Raw genomic sequence first — 17,494 nt, forward strand, 5'->3', positions numbered from 1 at the left:
GAGGCATGGGGGGATTTGGGGGAAGTATGGGGGGTTTGTGGGGGGATGTGGGGATTTGGGAGGGGATATGGGGGGGGTATGGGGGCTGGCGGTGATATGCGGGTTTGGGGGTGGATGTGGGGGGAATATGGGGGTTTGGGCGATTCCGGGGGGGAGATATGGGGCGGTTACGGGGGGGAAATGGGCATTGGGGGGGCATATGGGTATTTTGGGTGGGTTATGGGGGGGAAATGGGGGGAGTATGAGGGGTTTGGGGGCAGAGAGGGCGCCCTGGGGGGGGGGGGGGGGGCAGAGAGGGCACCCTATGGGGGGGCAGATGGGGGGGATTTCGGAGGATTTGGGGGATTTGGGATTTGGAGGGGATATGGTGGGGAATTTGGGGGTTGAGGGGGGATGTGGGGGGGATTTGGGGGGGAAATGGGGATTTGGGGGCAGATATGGGGCCGTATGGGGATTTGGGGGGGGTACCGGGGGCTTTGGAGGGGATATGGGGATTTTGGGGGGAGAAATGGGGATGGATATGGGCATTGGGGGTAGATATGGGGATTTTGAGGAGGATGTGTTTTTTGGGGGGGGATGCGGGGGGGAAATGGGGATTTAGGAGGAGTATGGGAATTTTTTCAGGGGTATGTGGATTTGGGGGGGGGGATAAGTGGGTGATATGGGGGTCTGGGGAGGGATCTGTCTATGGGGGAGAGCAGATCTGAAGACCCGGGGGGGACCTGGGGGTGGGACAGGTTGATAAATGTGGGGACACCGGTGTGTGTGTGTGTGGGGGGGGGGACGTGAACAAAGGGAGGTGACATGGGGTGATTCGGGGGGGTGGGGGGGGGAAGCGGGGCCCAACGCACCTCCTCGCAGTACACCTCCATGCAGGCCACGGTGACGCGGCGGCTGTCCCCGACGGCCTCCAGCACGTCCTCGAGGGCGCGCTGCACCAAGCCGGGCTCCCCCTCGCTGCCCAGCATGGTGTGCGTCTTCCCTGGGGGGGGGTGGGCACCAGCACCGTGTCACCCCCCCAGGAGGGTCACCGCGGCATCAGGGACACTTGGCGGGGGGGTGACAACGCTCACCGGAGCCGCTGGGCCCGTAGGCGAGGACGGTGACATCGCGGCCGGCCAGGAGGTGGGACAGCAGCGGGCGGACGGAGCCCTCATAGACGGCGGCGGTGGAGCTGGCGGCACCGTAGATGGCATCGAAGCTGAGGAAGGAGGCGTTAGGAAGGGGGTGGGGGGCACCCATGGGTGCCGCCCGCCTTCCCCCGGGGCTCACCGGTAGCGGGAGGGGGCGTTGGGGGGCTCCTCGCGCAGCTCCAGGGTGTGGGAGTCGAGGGGGAGCAGGCAGGGCTCCTCGCCGGGGGGGCCGGGGCGCAGGCGGACGCAGACCTGCACCCGGCGGGGGGGTGCTGGGGGGGCACCAGCACCCGTTGAGGTGGTCCCGGCTGGACGACGAGTCCTCACAGCCCCCTGTCACCTCAGGAAGTGTCCCCCCACAGCCCCCCTGTCCCCTCACAGCCCCTCATCCACCTACAAAACGTCCCCCCACACACCATTCCCCTCAGGATTTGTCCCCTCACAGCCCCTTGACACCCCCAAAATGTCCCCTTACACCCCCCGTCCCCTCACAGCCCCTCGTCCCCTCATGAGGTGTCCCCTCAGCACTTTTGTCTCCTCATGAAGTGTCTCCTGACGGCTGCTGTCCCCTCACAGCCCCTCGTCCCCTCATGAGGTGTCCCCTCAGCCCTTTTCTCCCCTCACAGTCCCTCATCCCCTCACAAAACGTCCCCCCACAGCCCCTCTCCCCTGACAGCCCCTTGTCCTCTCACAAAATGTCCCCTCAGAGCCCCGTCTCCTCACAAAACGTCCCCTTACAGCCCATCCTCTCAGGAAGTGTCCCCTCACAGCCCCTGTCCCCCCGAAAACCCCTCGTCCCCCCACAAAATGTCCCCTCAGCCCCTGTCCCCTCACAAAACGTCGCCTGACAGCCTGTCCCCTCATGAAGCGTCGCCTCACAGCCCCCTGTCCCCTCACAAAATGCCCCCCTAACAGCCCCCGGTCCCCTGACAGCCCCTCGTCCCCTGACAGCCCCTCGTCTCCTCACAAAACGTCCCCTCACAGCCCCTCTCCCCTCACCGAACGACCCCTCAGCCCTTTTCCCCCTCACAACCCCTCATCCCCTCACCGCCAGAACCCCCTAAAGCCTCGCACCCCCTCCCCAGAACCTCCCTGAACCCCTCCGGCCGCCCAGATCCCCCCAATTCCCCTCAGATCCCCCCAATTCCCCCCCCCGGCGCCCTCAGCCTCCCCGTACCGGCCGCAGCCGCCGCCGCCATCGCTCCCGCCCGACCGTTTGAAGCCGCGCGGCGGCAGCCAATGGGAGGCGAGGAGGTGCGCATGCGCAGTGCGGGCAGCCCGGCGGGGCAGGGCGAAATGGCGGCGGTTGCTTGGCAACGCGGGAAGGGGAGGGGACAAAATGGCGGCGGTTGCCTGGCAACGGAGGGAAAAGAGGCGGGAACGGCGGTGGCGGCGGCGGTTGCCTGGCAACGGGGGCGGGGCGAAGCCAAACGCGCCCAGTTCGTACTGGGAAAGGGCCCAGTTTGCACTGGGACTGCGCCCAGTTTGTATTGGGATTGGGCTGAGGGTCCCAGTTTGTACTGGGAGTGGGCCCAGTTTCTACTGGGACAGTTCCCAGTTTGTATTGGGATTGGGCTGAGGGTCCCAGTTTGTACTGGGAGTGGGCCCAGTTTCTACTGGGACAGTTCCCAGTTTGTGCTAGGATGGGGCTGGGGATCCCAGTTTGTACTGGGATGGGGCTGGGGGTCCCAGTTCATACTGGGAATGGGCCCAGTTTGTACTGGGATGGGGCTGGGGGTCCCAGTTCGTACTGGGAAGGATCCCAGTTCATTCTGGGAAAGGGCTGGGGGTGCAAGTTTGTATTGGGAAGTGTCCCAGTTTGTACTGGGATGGGGCTGGGGGTCCCAGTTCGTACTGGGAATGGCCCCAGTTCATACTGGGAAGGGGCCCAGTTCCCGACCTCCCGGCGGGCAGTGACCTCAAGGGTGTGACATCAGCAGTGGGGTGGTGATGTCATCATCAGGGCGGTGACATCATCGGGGCGGTGACATCATCGGGGCGGTGACATCACGATCCCCCCCCCCCCCCCATGTCCCCAAGGAGGAGCCGGGCCGTCCCCAAAGTCCTTTAATGCAGCGGCCAGGACAGCGCGGGGGCACCCTGCGGGCACCCATGGGTGGGGGTGACTCCCCTGAGACCCCCAGAGGGACCTCAGGGTGCCCCTAAGGACCCCAGGACCCCCTTGGGACCCCCCAAAGGACCTCAAGGTGCTCCTTGAAGTCCCCAGATTCCCTTGGGACCCTCACAAGGACCCCAAGGACCCCTTGAAGACCCCAGAACTCCCTTGGGACCCCCATAAGGACCTCAGGGTGCCCCCTGAAGACCTCAGGATCCCCCATAAGGACCTCAGGGTGCCCTCTGAAGACCCCAGGACACCCTTGGGACCCCCGTAAGGACCTCAGGGTGTCCCTGAAAGACCCCAGGACTCCCCATAGGGACATCAGGGTGCCTCATAGGGACCCCAGGAACTCCTTGGGACCCCATAAGGACCTTAGGGTGCCCCCTAAAGACCTCAGGACTCCCCACATGGACCTCAGGGTGCCCTATAAGGACCGCTGGAGACCCCAGGACCCCCTTGGGACCCCCACAAGGACCTCAGGGTGTTCCCTGAACACCCCAGGACCCCCCCTAAGGATATCAGGGTGCCCTATAAGGACCCCAGGTGCCCCCTGAATACCCCAGGATCCCCTTGGGACCCCAAAAGGACCTCAAGGTGCTCCCTGAAGACCTCAGGACCCCCTATATGGACCTTAGGGTGCCCCCTGAAGACCCCAAGACCCCCTTAAGGACCTTAGGGTGCCACCTAAGGACCCCAGGATCCCCTTGGGACCCCATTTTGGACCTCAAGGTGCTCCCTGAAGACCCCAGGACCCTCTTGGGACCCCCTTAAGGACCTCAGGGTGCGCTCTGAAGACCCCGGAACCCCCTTGAGACCCCCATAAGGACCTCAGGGTGCCCCTGAGGACCCCAGAACCCCCTTGAGACCCCATTATGGACCTCAAGGTGCCCCCTGAAGACCTCGGGATCCCCCATAAGGACCTCAGGGTGCCCCATGAGGACCCCAGGACTCCCCATTAGGACCTAAGGGTGCCACCTAAAGACCCCAAGACCCCCGTAAGGACCTCAGGGTGCCCCACAAGGACCCTAGAGCCCCCTTGGGACCTCCATACGGACCTCAGTGCGCCCCCAGAAGTCCCCCCGCCCCCACAACCGCCCCAGGCCACCCCCTAAACCCCCCCCTAAACCCCCCTCGAAGGACCTCAGGGTGCCCCCCCACCCCCACCCCACCCCACGGGACGCCCACCCCGCAGTGGCGGCGGGGCTCAGGGCAGGTGCCGGGGCGGGGGCCGGAAGAGGCGCCAGGCCTCCCGGCAGATGAGGCCGAACCAGTAGAGCTGGGGGGCCAGGAGGGCGGCGGCGGCGGCGTTGTAGGCGGGGGGCAGCGCCCCTGGCACCCGCAGCAGGGGCACCCCGAGGTGGCGCCCGTAGGCCCAGTACAGGTAGGGGAAGAGGAGCACGTGGCAGCCCAGGAAGGTCACCAGCATGGCCACCCTGTTGAGCTTGTGCAGCGCCGTGTGCTGCCGCTTGTACTGCGGGGGGGGGGAAAGGGGTGCGGGACACGTGGGATGGAGGCCCACCACCGTCCCATGTTCTCCCGGGGACCCACGTGGCGAGGGACACAAGGGGTTGGGGGCCCACCACCACCCCACGTTCTGCTGGGGACATGAAGGGCTGGGGACACAAGGGGTTGGGGACCCAAATGTTGGAGGACACAAGGGCTTGGGAGCCCACCACCACCCCATGTTCTCCTGGGGACCCAGATGTTGAGGGACACGAGGGGTTGGGGACCCACCACCACCCCGTATTCTTCTGGGGACTCAAGGGGTTGGGGACACAAAGGGTTGGGGACCCAAATGTTGACGGACGCGTGGGGTTGGGGGCCCAGCACCACCCCAAGTCATGCTGGGGACCCAAATGTTGAGGGACACAAGGGGTTGGGGGCCCACCACCACCCCATGTTCTCCTGGGGACTCAAGGGGTTGGGGACACAAAGGGTTGGGGACCCAAATGTTGAGGGACACGTGGGGTGGGGACCCACCATCACCCCATGTTCTGCTGGGGACTCCAGGGGTTGGGGACACAAAGGGTTGGGGACCCAAACGTTGAGGGACATGTGGGGTTGGGGGCCTACCACCACCCTATGTTCTCCCAGGGACCCAGATGTTGAGGGACACGAGGGGTTGGGGACCAACCAAAGTCATCTTGGGGAGCCAGGGGTTGGGGACCCGAGGGTTGGGGGCATGAAGGGTTGGGGACCCAAATGTTGAGGGACGCGTGGGGCTGGGAACCCACCACCATCCCAAGTCATGCTGGGGACTCAAGGGGTTGGGGACCCAAGGGGTTGGGGACCCAAATATTGAGGGACGCGTGGGGTTGGGGGCCCACCAGCACCCCAAGTCATGCTGGGGACCCAGGGACTGGTGACACAAGGGGTTGGGGGCCTGAATGTTGAGGGACACGAGGGGTTGGGAGCCCACCACCACCCCACGTTCTTCTGGGGACCCAAAAGGTTGGAGACCCAACAGGTTGGAGACCCAACAGGTTGGAGACCCAAGGGGTTGGAGACATGAGGGCTTGGGGGCCCACCACCATCCCCTGTTATGCTGGAGACCCAGGGGTTGGGGACCCAAGGAGCTGGGGACACGAGGGGTTGGGGGCCTGAATGTTGAGGGACATGAGGGGTGGGGGCCCAAATGTTGAGGGACACGAGGGTTTGGGGACCCACCACCACTCCATGTTCTTCTGGGGACCCAGGGGTTGGGGACCCAAGGAGTTGGGGACCCAAATGTTGAGGGACACGTGGGGTTGGGGGCCCACCTCCATCCCATGTTCTCCCAGAGACCCAGGGGTTGGGGACCCAAATGTTGAGGGACACAAGAGTTTGGGGACCCACCACCACCCCACGTTCTTCTGGGGACTCAAGGGGTTGGGGACACAAAGGGTTGGGGACCCAAATGTTGAGGGACACGAGGGTTTGGGGGCCCACCACCACCCCATGTTCTCCCAGGGACCCAGATATTGAGGGACACGTGGGGGTGGGGACCCACCACCACCCCATGTTCTTCTGGGGACTCAAGGGGTTGGGGACCCCGGGGCTGGAGCCCCCCCGGCCACCCCATTGCCCCCCCGGGGCCGCGTTTCGGGGCTCACCAGGATGAGGACCTTGCCCAGGCAGACGAAGGGGGTGCTGAGCTCCGCCATCAGCAGGCAACCCAGGAAGAAGTCGCCCTTCCCCTGGTGCCACAGCTGGGGGCGGGGACACAGGGACATTTGGGGACACGCGGGGACATTTGGAGACACTTGGGGACACTTGGGGACATGTGGGGACACGGGGACATGGGGACATGGGGACATGGAGAAGCCAACGAGCACCATGACTCCGTGGTGGACCTCCATGAGTAGCTCCGTACCAAGGAGGTGTTCCACCACAAGTGTCCCCAAGTGTCCTCAAATGTCCCCAAGAGTCCCCATGACCACGGAGAAGCCCACGACAGCATGGTGGACCTCCATGAGCACGTCTGTCCTCATGGCCACGGAGAAGCCAATGAGGACCACAGCGTGGTGACCTGCATGAGTAGCTCCACACCCAGGCGATGTCCTTCCACCCCATGTCCCCAGGTGTCCCCAGGTGTCCCCAGGTGTCCCCATGACCACGGAGAAGCCCACGACACCGTGGTGGACCTCCATGAGCACGTCTGTCCTCATGGCCATGGAGAAGCCAACAAGGACCACAGCGTGGTGACCTCCACGAGTAGCTCCATACCCAGGTGATGTCCTTCCACCCCATGTCCCCAAGTGTCCCCAAGTGTCCCCAAGTGTCCCCGTGACCACGAAGAAGCCCACGAAGGTGTGGTGGACCTCCACGACCACGTCCACACCCAGCCACCATCCCTCCACCTCCACATCCCCACGCCGTTCCCGTGTCCCCACGCCGTTCCCGTGTCCCCACACCATTCCCGTGTCCCCAAGGTGTCCCCCCCGGTCCCTGCCCCCACTCATGGTGGCCACAGGGAAGCAGACGAGCACCATGGCGGCGTGGTGGAGCACCATCAGGAGGTCCTTGCGCAGGTAGGCGCCAGCGGCTGCCCGCAGGGATGGCGGTGGCCCGGCTTCGTGTCCCTTGACGCGCCCACGGTGCCAGTGGCACAGGAACATGGCATAGACATCGTACACAAAGTAGGGGACGGCGAACTGGGGGTACGCCCCCGCCAGCCAGTGCCTGCGGGGGGGCGCGGCGAGGACACCGGTGTCCTCGGAGGGCACAGGGGGAGGGTCTCGGGGGGACACGTGGGGGGAGGGGCTTGGGGGCGGCACGATTTGGGGGCACGGACAGCCAGGGATTTGGGGAGACCCCAATTTGGGGGACCTAGACACCCAGAGATTTGGGGACACCCCGATTTGGGTGACCCAAGTGTCCCAGGTGGCTTTGGGACACCCCAGTTTGGGCACCCAGACACCCAGGGACTTGGGGACACCCCAATTTGGGGCACCCAGACACCCAGGGATTTGGGGACACCCCGATTTGGGTGACCCAAGTGTCCCAGGTGGCTTTGGGACACCCCAATTTGGGCACCCAGACACCGAGGAAATTGGGGACACCCCGATATGGGGCACCCAAACACCCAGAGATTTGGGGACACCCCGATTTGGGTGACCCAAGTGTCCCAGGTGGCTTTGGGACACCCCAATTTGGGGCACCCAGACACCCAGGTGTGGGAAAGGAATTCGCAGGTGGCTTTGCACTGTTTCACACATCCCTGAATTAGAGATAATGAGGAAACAAGCGGTAGAAACAAAAACTTGAGCAAGGTGGAGATAAAGTAAATTGGCTACGGTGTTAAAGATGAGCTTTGGGCAGTGGCCAATTGCTGGCTGGCTCGAGGTGCGTGTCTGAGGGTCTCTAACCAATTGTATGACAGATTCGGGCGTGTGGACAGTGCGTGGGGCTACGGGGAAAGTATATGTAGTAGTGAAAAAGGGCAATAAACGTCTCCAGTTCAAGAGCCATCAGGAGTCTGTGTCTTGCATCCCTTCAAATGGTGACTCCGACGTGATCAGGGAGGAGCAGCGCTGCACGAGCGTCCGAAGGGAACCCAGCCGAATGAGTCAAGCTCGCAGCTGGACTGCAGCTTCAACCCCGGGACATCACCTGAAGGACAGGTGAGGGGCTGGGCATTGATCATGGGAGCTAGCCTTTCGGCAGAGGAAGAGGCTATAGTGAAACTACTAATGCAACTCCTAATAGACAGGGGAGTAAAAAATGATCCGTTTAAAATAAAGCTATTATTGAAATTTTTGCAAAAACAAGGGCTCCCCTCAATGGCTTCCACAGTATTTGATGTAAAAACTTGGGACCAAGCAGAGGAAAAAATATGGGAAGCAGCGTCCAGTGGGGATACTAACGCTGCTGAGGTAACGGCTACGTGGCGGCTGGTGACTGAGACTTTAGGATCGTGGCAGGCAGAAAAGGAAGTACAGAACGCCGCTGCCCGGGCAATAACAGCAGCCGAACTGAGATCAGAGCCTGCAAGGTCACCAGAGCGGTGCAATTTGATAGACCTGGGAGATGACAAGGAAGGGAGCCACGGACCGCCGCCGCAGAGCCCCTCCCCGCTGACCCCCTTGGCTCCCACCTTGCCTACCCCCGATAATGCCTCCCTGCAGGCCTGAGCTTTCGACCCGCGGGAACGATGGGAGCTAGTGCGCCGGGAAGCGCTAAAGGACGGGGACGCGGTAGGAATGCCTTTCCTGGTGCAGGTGCGACCTAATGGTCCAAATGAATATCATGCCTTCCAATGGGACCTAATTAAAGAATTAAGAAAGGCTGTGACTACATATGGATTACACGCACCATTTACTCAGTCATTGTTAGAAAATGTTATGACTGGTCAATTTTTGGTGCCGTACGATTGCCGTCAGATAGCTGCGCTAATTTTAACGCCAACACAAAAACTATTCTGGGAGCAAAAATGGAAAGAAGGGTGCGAATTAGCCGCCCTAGGTAACATAGAACGGCAGCCTGGCGACCCCCTCTGGGGAGCCGGGATCCCACAGTTGATGGGGACCGAGCCGTTATTTGATCCGAGATTGCAGGCTAGGCTCAACGATGCCGTCCTGTGGCAGTCCGCGTCTCTGGCCCTCCAGGCTATGCTGAAGTTGCCTGAAGCTGGAAAAGTCCAGCCATCATTTACCAGCATTAGGCAACAAGTTACCGAGCCTTATATGCAATTCATTGATAGATTGCGAGACGCTTTGGGCAAACAAATTGACAACCACGAGGCCAAAGAGGCCCTTATGCTAAAACTGGCAGTGGACAATGCAAACACAGACTGTAAGAAAATACTCCAAGCCCTGCCTGCTAATACTACATTAGTACAAATGATAGAGGCATGCAGTCGAGTTGGATCCATAGAACATCACACTGCCGCTTTGGCCGGAGCTTTTGGCGCTGTGCTTCAAATCGGAGGTAAACGGTGTTCCCGCTGCCAAGCCACGGGACATTTTGCTGCTGAATGTCCACAGCGAGGAGCGGGAGGGGGGACGTGGTAACCCTGCTCCTCCCGCTGCTTGCCCACGGTGCGGCAAGGGATGGCACTGGGCTAGCCAGTGCCATTGGAAGCATAATGCAGAGGGACAACCTTTACGACGGCAGCGGGGAAACGGGAAGCGGAGCGCGAAAAGGCAATAGGTGTAATTGTTAATGGTTTCCGAGATATGGTTTCCAAAGGATAGAGTTGAAATGCAACGCTAACGCAGGGTCCAGCGCCACCTGCACCCCCGCTGTCACCTCCGAGCACCCGCACACCCGCCCCGCCGCCGGCTGCTGCGTTTCTCAGGTTTGAGCGCACGCCCGCGCGCACCGGGCGCTGCCGTGTTCCGCCCGCTGCTGCGCCCGGGCCCTCCGCCCCGCGGGACCCCGCTCACCGCCGCCCTCCGCCGCCGCCGCTGCTGCCCCCCGCCATCCCCCCCACCCCCGGGCCGGCTCCCCCTCAGCCCGCCGGCCCCTCTGCTGGCGCTGCGGGCCGCCGGCGGCAGCTCGGCCGAGGGTGTGGGTGGATCCCCTGAAAAGGCAGCCACAGATCTCAGCAGTGAACGCAAACTCAGTAAATCCCAGCAGCTGAAAAAAGTTTTCAAAGAATGTGGTGCTGTAGGGGTTTCATTCCACGTTGGAATTTCACTAGTATCTCTAGGAATCTTCTACCTGGCTGCGTCAAGTGGCGTGGATATGACTGCGGTTCTCTTCAAACTTGGTTTCAGTGAGTCATCGCTGCAATCTAAAAGGGCTGCTGGTACAGGCACATTCCTGTTGGCATATGCTACTCACAAATTGTTTGCTCCAGTACGAATAATTTTTGTGCCAGCGATACAGATGGCAACGTTTAACAACAGGAAAACATCACATTGTTCCTCATCCAGCTAAATTAGACGGCTAAGCACCTGAACGTGCTTTCTCACAAACCACCGTGTCCCCTGCTCACCACCTTTGGGTTTTTCCAACTAAGACAAGAGTTGCTGTTGTAACATCACAATTTGCGTGAATAACAATCTGTGTAGCTCAAAATATTACACTGTTTCTCTCTCTTGGGGTAGAATATTTGCATTGTGCCAAATGCTAGTAGATATTTTCATATATTTTCTATGCTTTGTGATACCTTAATATATGCAGATTTTCAGACTTGTGTCCTCTTGTGTTAGAGATAAAAACCATAAATGATGGAGAAATTACATTGTGAATGTGTCTTAGGCTGTTAAATATTTGTTTTTCAGTTGTTTTTTTTTTTTTAATGTATGTATTTAAGTAAATTTGTTAGCATATTTTTGACAATTTATATTCATAAATGTTTTGAAGTAATTGTTTCAGGGAAAGTATCTGTGCTGCACTCTCAATAAAAATGTGCTAAATAAAAAAAAAAGAGAGAAAAAAAGAGAAAAAAAAAAAGAGAAGGAAAAAAAAAAGAAAAACCTAGTACCTTTGGATATTGTATCAGACTCGCAATATGCTGTAAGTGTCGCTCAGCGCATTGAGAGGGCCAATTTGAGACATATCCCAAAGGAAAACTTGTTTCTAAAATTTAAAGAACTGTTATTTTTGGTAGAGCAGCAAGTGCACCCATATTGTATTATTCATATGTGGAGCCACACCATGTTACCCGGTATTTTTGCAGAGGGTAACACACACGCTGACCAGCTAACTAATATGACCCTGACCTCCCTGGTGCCTAAGGTGCTGGAGCAAGCACGGTTATCCCATGCCTTTTTTCCATCAATCCGCCAAAGTCTTGGCGAAACAATTCACTATATCGATCACTGACGCCAAATTGATTGCCCAAACATGTCCTGACTGTCAACAACATGTTTTGACCCCATCTTTAACGGTAAACCATAGAAGTCTACGGTCCTTACAGTTATGGCAGACTGACGTGACGCATATTCCAGAATTTGGTCGCTTGAAAAATGTTCACGTATTGGTAGATACTTTCTCTCATGCTATTTGAGCGACAGTTGCGGTGGGTGAAACTAGTCGCCACGTCCAGGCTCACCTCCGTGTTGCTTTCGCAGCGCTAGGCATCGCAAAGGAAATAAAAACCGACAGTGGCCCCGCCTATACTAGTCACTCCCTTCAAACCTTTTTTCAAACTTGGGTTATCTGACACACCACAGGCATTCCTCATTCCCCCACGGGTCAAGCCACTGTTGAGCGCACACATCGCACCTTGAAAACACTGCTAAATAAACAAAAAGGGGGAGACACCCAGGAAACACCACAGAACAGGTTGGGAAAGGCACTTTACGTAATAAATCACCTATCATTACCCTTTCCTCACAAAGAGGTACCGCCCACAATAAAACATTACAAAAGTATGAATTCCACACTGTCACGGGTGCCACAGTCAGAGCAGGCCTTAGTAATAGTAAAAAAATTAAATACAGGTGTTTGGGAGGGTCTTTGGGAGGGACCCCAGCCCTAATAACTTGGGGTCGAGGGTATGCCTGTGTCTCCACAGGTCACGGACCAAGATGGGTACCAGCAAGGGAGGTAACGCCATGGTTGGCCTCCTCCTCACAATCGCCGCTGTCATCGATTATTGCCAGCCCTGGGTCTCCATCCAACCACGCTGCAACATCTGGGTCACCCTCGCCAACATGACAGGACAAGAAGCGATGTGCCTGTCCCGGGCTAGTGCTAACGAGCCATTCATGACATGTCTGGTGGGGAACCCGGCAGATAACAAAGACTGGACTGTCTACTTGCCGCAAGCGCCCCTAGAGCCACAGGAATTAGATATCCTGGGATGTGAAACAGCAACAGCATGTGTAAGGTTTAATTTCTCAGGCAAAAAAGCAAATCATGAAACAAACGGTCAACGCCACACTTGCTCCTTATTGCAATGCATCTCTTTGCTGTAATTATACAAAACTATAATAGCATCATTCCTTGCGTCAGGAGCCGCTCTGCTCGGCTGTGGGATTGACTGTGGAATGCCCCTAGGTGCACCCCCAGCATTTTTCCTCAGAGGGGTCTCCACTCTCAGCCGCTTACCACGGGAGTAGACAAGGACCTCCTGAAGCCATGGACAAATTATTTTAAGTGATATTTTCTTGTGGTATGAATGAGAAGTGCAAGAGGCCTCTTTGCGTGATTGTGTGATTGTGCTGTGCGAGTGAGATGCAGCATCACTGCGAAACAACATCCCTAGCGCTTAGTGGCTTGTTGACTGATGTAGATTCTAGTAGGCACGCTACTTTACAATTGTAATCCTGCATGTGATTTTCACCCTGTTGCTTATTGTACCTTGCTTATTGCAATGTCTGCGGTGATTGATAGAAAAACCTACAGAAAGCATTTGGTTGGTTGAAAATAAAAAAGGGGGAATTGTGGGAAAGGAATTCGCAGGTGGCTTCATGCTGTTTCACACATCCCTGAATTAGAGATAATGAGGAAACAAGCGGTAGAAACAAAAACTTGAGCAAGGTGGAGATAAAGTAAATTGGCTACGGTGTTAAAGATGAGCTTTGGGCAGTGGCCAATTGCTGGCTGACTCGAGGCACGTGTCTGAGGGTCTCTAACCAATTGTATGACAGATTCGGGCGCGTGGACAGCGCGTGGGGCTACGGGGAAAGTATATGCAGTAGTGAAAAAGGGCAATAAACGTCTCCAGTTCAAGAGCCATCAGGAGTCCGTGTCTTTCATCCCTTCATTAAGTCACTGCTACAGCAGCACCAGCATAACCTGAACCCTCTTACCTCTACAAAATCCTTAATTTCTGCTGGGCAAGACCCTATTCCCTCCCCCAAATCTCACGTCTCTCCTCACCAGGGTTTCTCCTGACCTCCCCATATCAGTCATCTCATTGGGATCAGCTTTCTGATGGCTATCATGATCTCAGCGTATCCATCACACCTCTTGTTGGCTACTCTATTTCTGAGAAAAGCGGCACTTAAGACACGATAGAAAATGACAAAAAAGTCCATCAGAGCACCCTCCACAACGTGCCCAGCAGCTCTGCACCTCCAGAACAGTGTGGTTCCTGCATACAAGTTTTCTTTCCAGAACGGCTCCTATGGATCGAGGGTAACTTTTCCCAGGCACTCACTTTCTCAAGCCACACCACTCTTGCCCGCAGGCCCCACGTGTCTCTCCAACCCTCCCCTCTTCCCCTGCAGTAGTGGCACCTCACCGCAGCAGGTCGGTGCGTCTTCAGGCTCAGGGGTGTTTCCTGAGGGCCTGCCCCGTGTGGGGAGTGGCGGGGAGGAAGAGAGCAAGGTCAGCTCCTGGAGCATGGCTGAGCACAGCCCAGCCATCCCGCACCTCAGGCAGGCCGCTTCTCCCAGGCTGAGGCACACGTGCAAGGTGGACACTTCTCCATCAGCCCAGCTTCACGCAGGGACCTTCAGCCCTGCCCCAGATCCGGGACTCATCACTTCCTCCTTGTCCACCCACAGACATACATTGCTTTCCATTTGGGGACTCAGGCAGGACTTTAAGGATCTGCTAAAGCCCTGGATTTCCTTGTTTCTCACAGCCTTCTCACAAGTCTTTCTCCTGGCCCTCCCCGCTGCCCAGCACTGCCTCTCAGGTGGCACTCAGTGACCCTTCCCTTCAGAAGGGCCTTTGGGCTTCCTCAATTGTCCTGGTGCTTATTAGCACCTTCCTGGCTCCTTCCAGAGCTCAGAGCGAGCTTTCTTGTCCAGCATGGGGCCCTGCACTGGCTCTGGCTGGGACGGAGTTACTCTCTGCAGAGCAGCCCCTGTTGTGCTGTGTTTTTGATGTGACCAGAGCAGTGTTGGCCACCCACGGCTGTGCTCGCTGTTCCTGAGCAGTGCGTGAACAGCATCAAGGCCTTCTCTGCTTCTTACTCTGCCCTACCAGCGAGTTGGTTGTGGGTGGGCAAAAGGCTGGGAGGGGAACCCGCTGTGACAGCTGACCCAGCCTGACCCAATGGATGATCCATGGCACATAACATAGTGCTCAGCAATACATGTTGGGATCATCTTTCCAAGACAAGGTGGCAGTTTCTCAGAGACTGCCTGCACAACGGTCTGCTAGTGGGAACTGATGAGTTACAAAATGCTCATTATGTTTGGCGTTTGATTTTCATTTCTTTCTTTTTTCTTTTCCTTTCCTATTCTTATGTGTCTTTCTCTCAATCTGTGAGTTTTACTTATTTATGCTGTTCCCTCCCCTCTGCCCTCTAGAGGAGGAGGAAGGAGGCAGCTCGTGCATGTTGCTGCCTGGGGTGAGCAAGGAGGAGGCTGGCTATGGTGCAAGGAAATGGAGGTCGGTGAAGCTGCAGGAGCCCTGGTCTCTTGCCTGGGAGATCCCCAGCACAGAGTGCCTGTGCCCCGCAGGGCCAGCCCCGCTCCCCAGGCCAGCACAAGAGGCCTGGCCCAGGCACAGAGCAGCCTGCCCCGAGCAGGTGCCTACACAAAGAGCTTACTCTTCTTCCTTTACCCATCTGTGCAGGCCCAGAAATGCTGCCCTGCTCTTTCCCAGGGCCATCCCTGCTCCCAGAGAGCCTTGCCCAGGGCAGTGTGTCCGTGCTGGCCTGGCCGGCCATTGCTGCTTCCCTGCCATGCTCCCCGCCAGGCCCTGAGCTGGCGGTGCTGCTGTGCAGAGTCAGGGGCTGTTGTGCCCTGAGACCCTGTGGGGACCCTCCCCTGCCCGTGCTGCTCAGGGTGCTGGACAAGTCCTGCACCAGACCTGGCCTACGAGGCTTTAAAGAAGGTCTCCTCAATTACAATGCAGTTTCATGGGCCTTCGCTTGCTGGCTCTTCACCACCTCCCCTGGCATTGCAGAGCCCTCCTTAGCCCACAGAGTTCTCTGATTGGCCTTTCCCTTTGCCAAAATCTTCTTTGGATGGTCACTAATTTTATGAGGTTTTAATCACTACCCAATGAGCACATTGTCCCAGGGTTGCCCTGATCTCTCCTGGCACCTCCAGATTCCTCTCCAGGCTGCCATCATCAATCCACCCCACTGCAGGGTGCCTAGTCCCATGAAGAGGAGTCTGAGACCAGTTGTTGTCTGATTAGACAGGTGAGGCCATAAAGGGAGCTCTTGGTCCAGTCCTTTGCTACCCACACACCGCGCTGGGACTTTCAGCCTGTGTCCTACACTCCATGAAGAACCCCAGAAAACAGAAGAGCATGGAGCAAATCCTTGGCTCTGTTCCTAACAGCAGCATTGGAAGAGGCATCCAGGCTTCTGGGTTTGCCCTGCAGAGCCCCATTTGTTACTGCCGTGGTATCAGGGAGGGCAGCTGTGACACAGGGCTGCACATTGCCTGCTGCTGCCTGCTGGGACAGGGATGCCACTGCAGAGACAACAGGACTGTCACCAAGGTACACGAGATCTGAGGGCTAACCCACGTACAAGAGCACAAGAGAACAATGTGGAAGCCAAAAGAGAGCAGCAGTGAAAAGACCACGTCCTGCTGCTGGCCATGGCCATGGCTCCAGGGAAGCAGCAGCCCCGACCCAAAGGCAGCAGAGAGGCAGAGCCCAGCGGGCAGTGAGGGGCAGCCGCGAGGGCCACCGGGGCTGCTCCTCCATGTGGCAGCTGGGCTCTAGGCCCTGAGCCCCACCTGCGTGCTGGGGCTGCTCCCCCAGCTCCAGAGGAGAAGGGACGAGATGGCAGCTGAGACCAATGAAATTCTGATGACTTCGATATTGGGTTTATCTAATAAAAAGCAGTGCTTTATCAGAAAATAATTAACCTGTAGGAGGCTAAGAATAGTATTTTATAAATCAGAAAAAAAAAGTTAGAGAAAATAATAGTATGGATAGATAATAATAAAAAAGTATGTAATTTTTTTTTTTCTGAGAAAAGCTGGGATTTCTGATTATAGGCATATTATTCTAGGCGAATATGCTGAAAATATGTGTATTCAAGCAGTGTCCTCACTGCATCCCTTAGTTCCTGGTTCTTCATGCAGTAGATGAGGGGGTTCACAGCCGGAGGCACTACTGAATACAGAACTGTCACGACCAGGTCCATGGATGGGGAAGAGATGGAGGGGGGCTTCAGGTAGGCAAACATGTCTGTACTGACAAACAGGGAGACCACAGCCAGGTGAGGGAGGCACGTGGAAAAGGCTTTGTGCCAGCCCTGCTCAGAGGGCATCCTCAGCACAGTCCTGAAGATCTGCACATAGGATAACACAATGAAAACAAAACAACCAAATACTAAAGAAAAACTGAAAACAAGTAGCTCAAATTCTCTGAGGTAGGCATCTGAGCAAGAGAGCTTGAGGATGTGGGGGATTTCACAGAAGAACTGCTCCACAGCATTGCCTTGGCAGAGGGGCAGGGAAAATGTACTGGCCGTGTGCAGTACAGCATTGAGAAAGCCACTGCCCCAGGCAGCTGCTGCCATTTGGGCACAAGCTCTGCTGCCCAGGAGGGTCCCATAGTGCAGGGGCTTGCAGATGGCAACGTAGCGGTCGTAGGCCATGATGGTGAGAAGAGAATACTCTGAACCAAAGAAGAAGACGAAAAACAGGACTTGTGAAGCACACCCTTGATAGGAGATGGCCCTGGTGTCCCAGAGGGAATTGGCCATGGCTTTGGGGAGAGTGGTGGAGATGCAGCCCAGGTCGAGGAGGGCGAGGTTGAGGAGGAAGAAGTACATGGGGGTGTGGAGGCGGTGGTCGCAGGCTACGGCGGTGAGGATGAGGCCGTTGCCCAGGAGGGCAGCCAGGTAGATGGCCAGGAAGAGCGCGAAGTGCAGGAGCTGCAGCTCCCGCGTGTCTGCGAATGGCAGGAGGAGGAACTCGGTGATGGAGCTGCTGTTGGGCAT

General features: G+C 57.3%; 3 protein-coding genes across 3 annotated transcripts; all 3 read right to left on the reverse strand.

Moving 5' to 3' along the window:
- Positions 1-620: 620 nt before the first annotated feature.
- On the reverse strand, positions 621-3,127 carry LOC310891832 (kinesin-like protein KIF22; the record flags this gene model as incomplete). The annotated part of the gene is made up of 4 exons (XM_083854059.1): positions 2,311-3,127; positions 1,273-1,405; positions 1,074-1,201; positions 621-982 (listed from the first exon to the last, which is right to left on the reverse strand). Exons 1-4 carry the CDS (start codon positions 2,393-2,395, stop codon positions 621-623), a joined length of 708 nt encoding a protein of 235 aa, XP_083710185.1. The 5' UTR covers positions 2,396-3,127.
- Positions 3,128-4,431: 1,304 nt separating this feature from the next.
- Positions 4,432-12,241, reverse strand: LOC310891833 (uncharacterized protein; the record flags this gene model as incomplete). Its single annotated transcript, XM_083854060.1, has 5 exons — positions 4,432-4,723; positions 6,345-6,440; positions 6,669-7,445; positions 11,615-11,755; positions 12,221-12,241. The coding sequence occupies 5 exons, from the start codon at positions 12,239-12,241 to the stop codon at positions 4,457-4,459; spliced, it is 1,302 nt and encodes a 433-aa protein (XP_083710186.1). The 3' UTR covers positions 4,432-4,456.
- Positions 12,242-16,549: 4,308 nt separating this feature from the next.
- Positions 16,550-17,494, reverse strand: LOC310891834 (olfactory receptor 14C36-like; the record flags this gene model as incomplete). Its single annotated transcript, XM_083854061.1, has 1 exon — positions 16,550-17,494. The coding sequence occupies one exon, from the start codon at positions 17,492-17,494 to the stop codon at positions 16,550-16,552; it is 945 nt and encodes a 314-aa protein (XP_083710187.1).

Source organism: Anser anser, assembly GCF_964211835.1.
Source record: "Anser anser genome assembly, contig: HAP1_SCAFFOLD_54, whole genome shotgun sequence".
Taxonomy (NCBI): Eukaryota; Metazoa; Chordata; class Aves; order Anseriformes; family Anatidae; genus Anser; species Anser anser.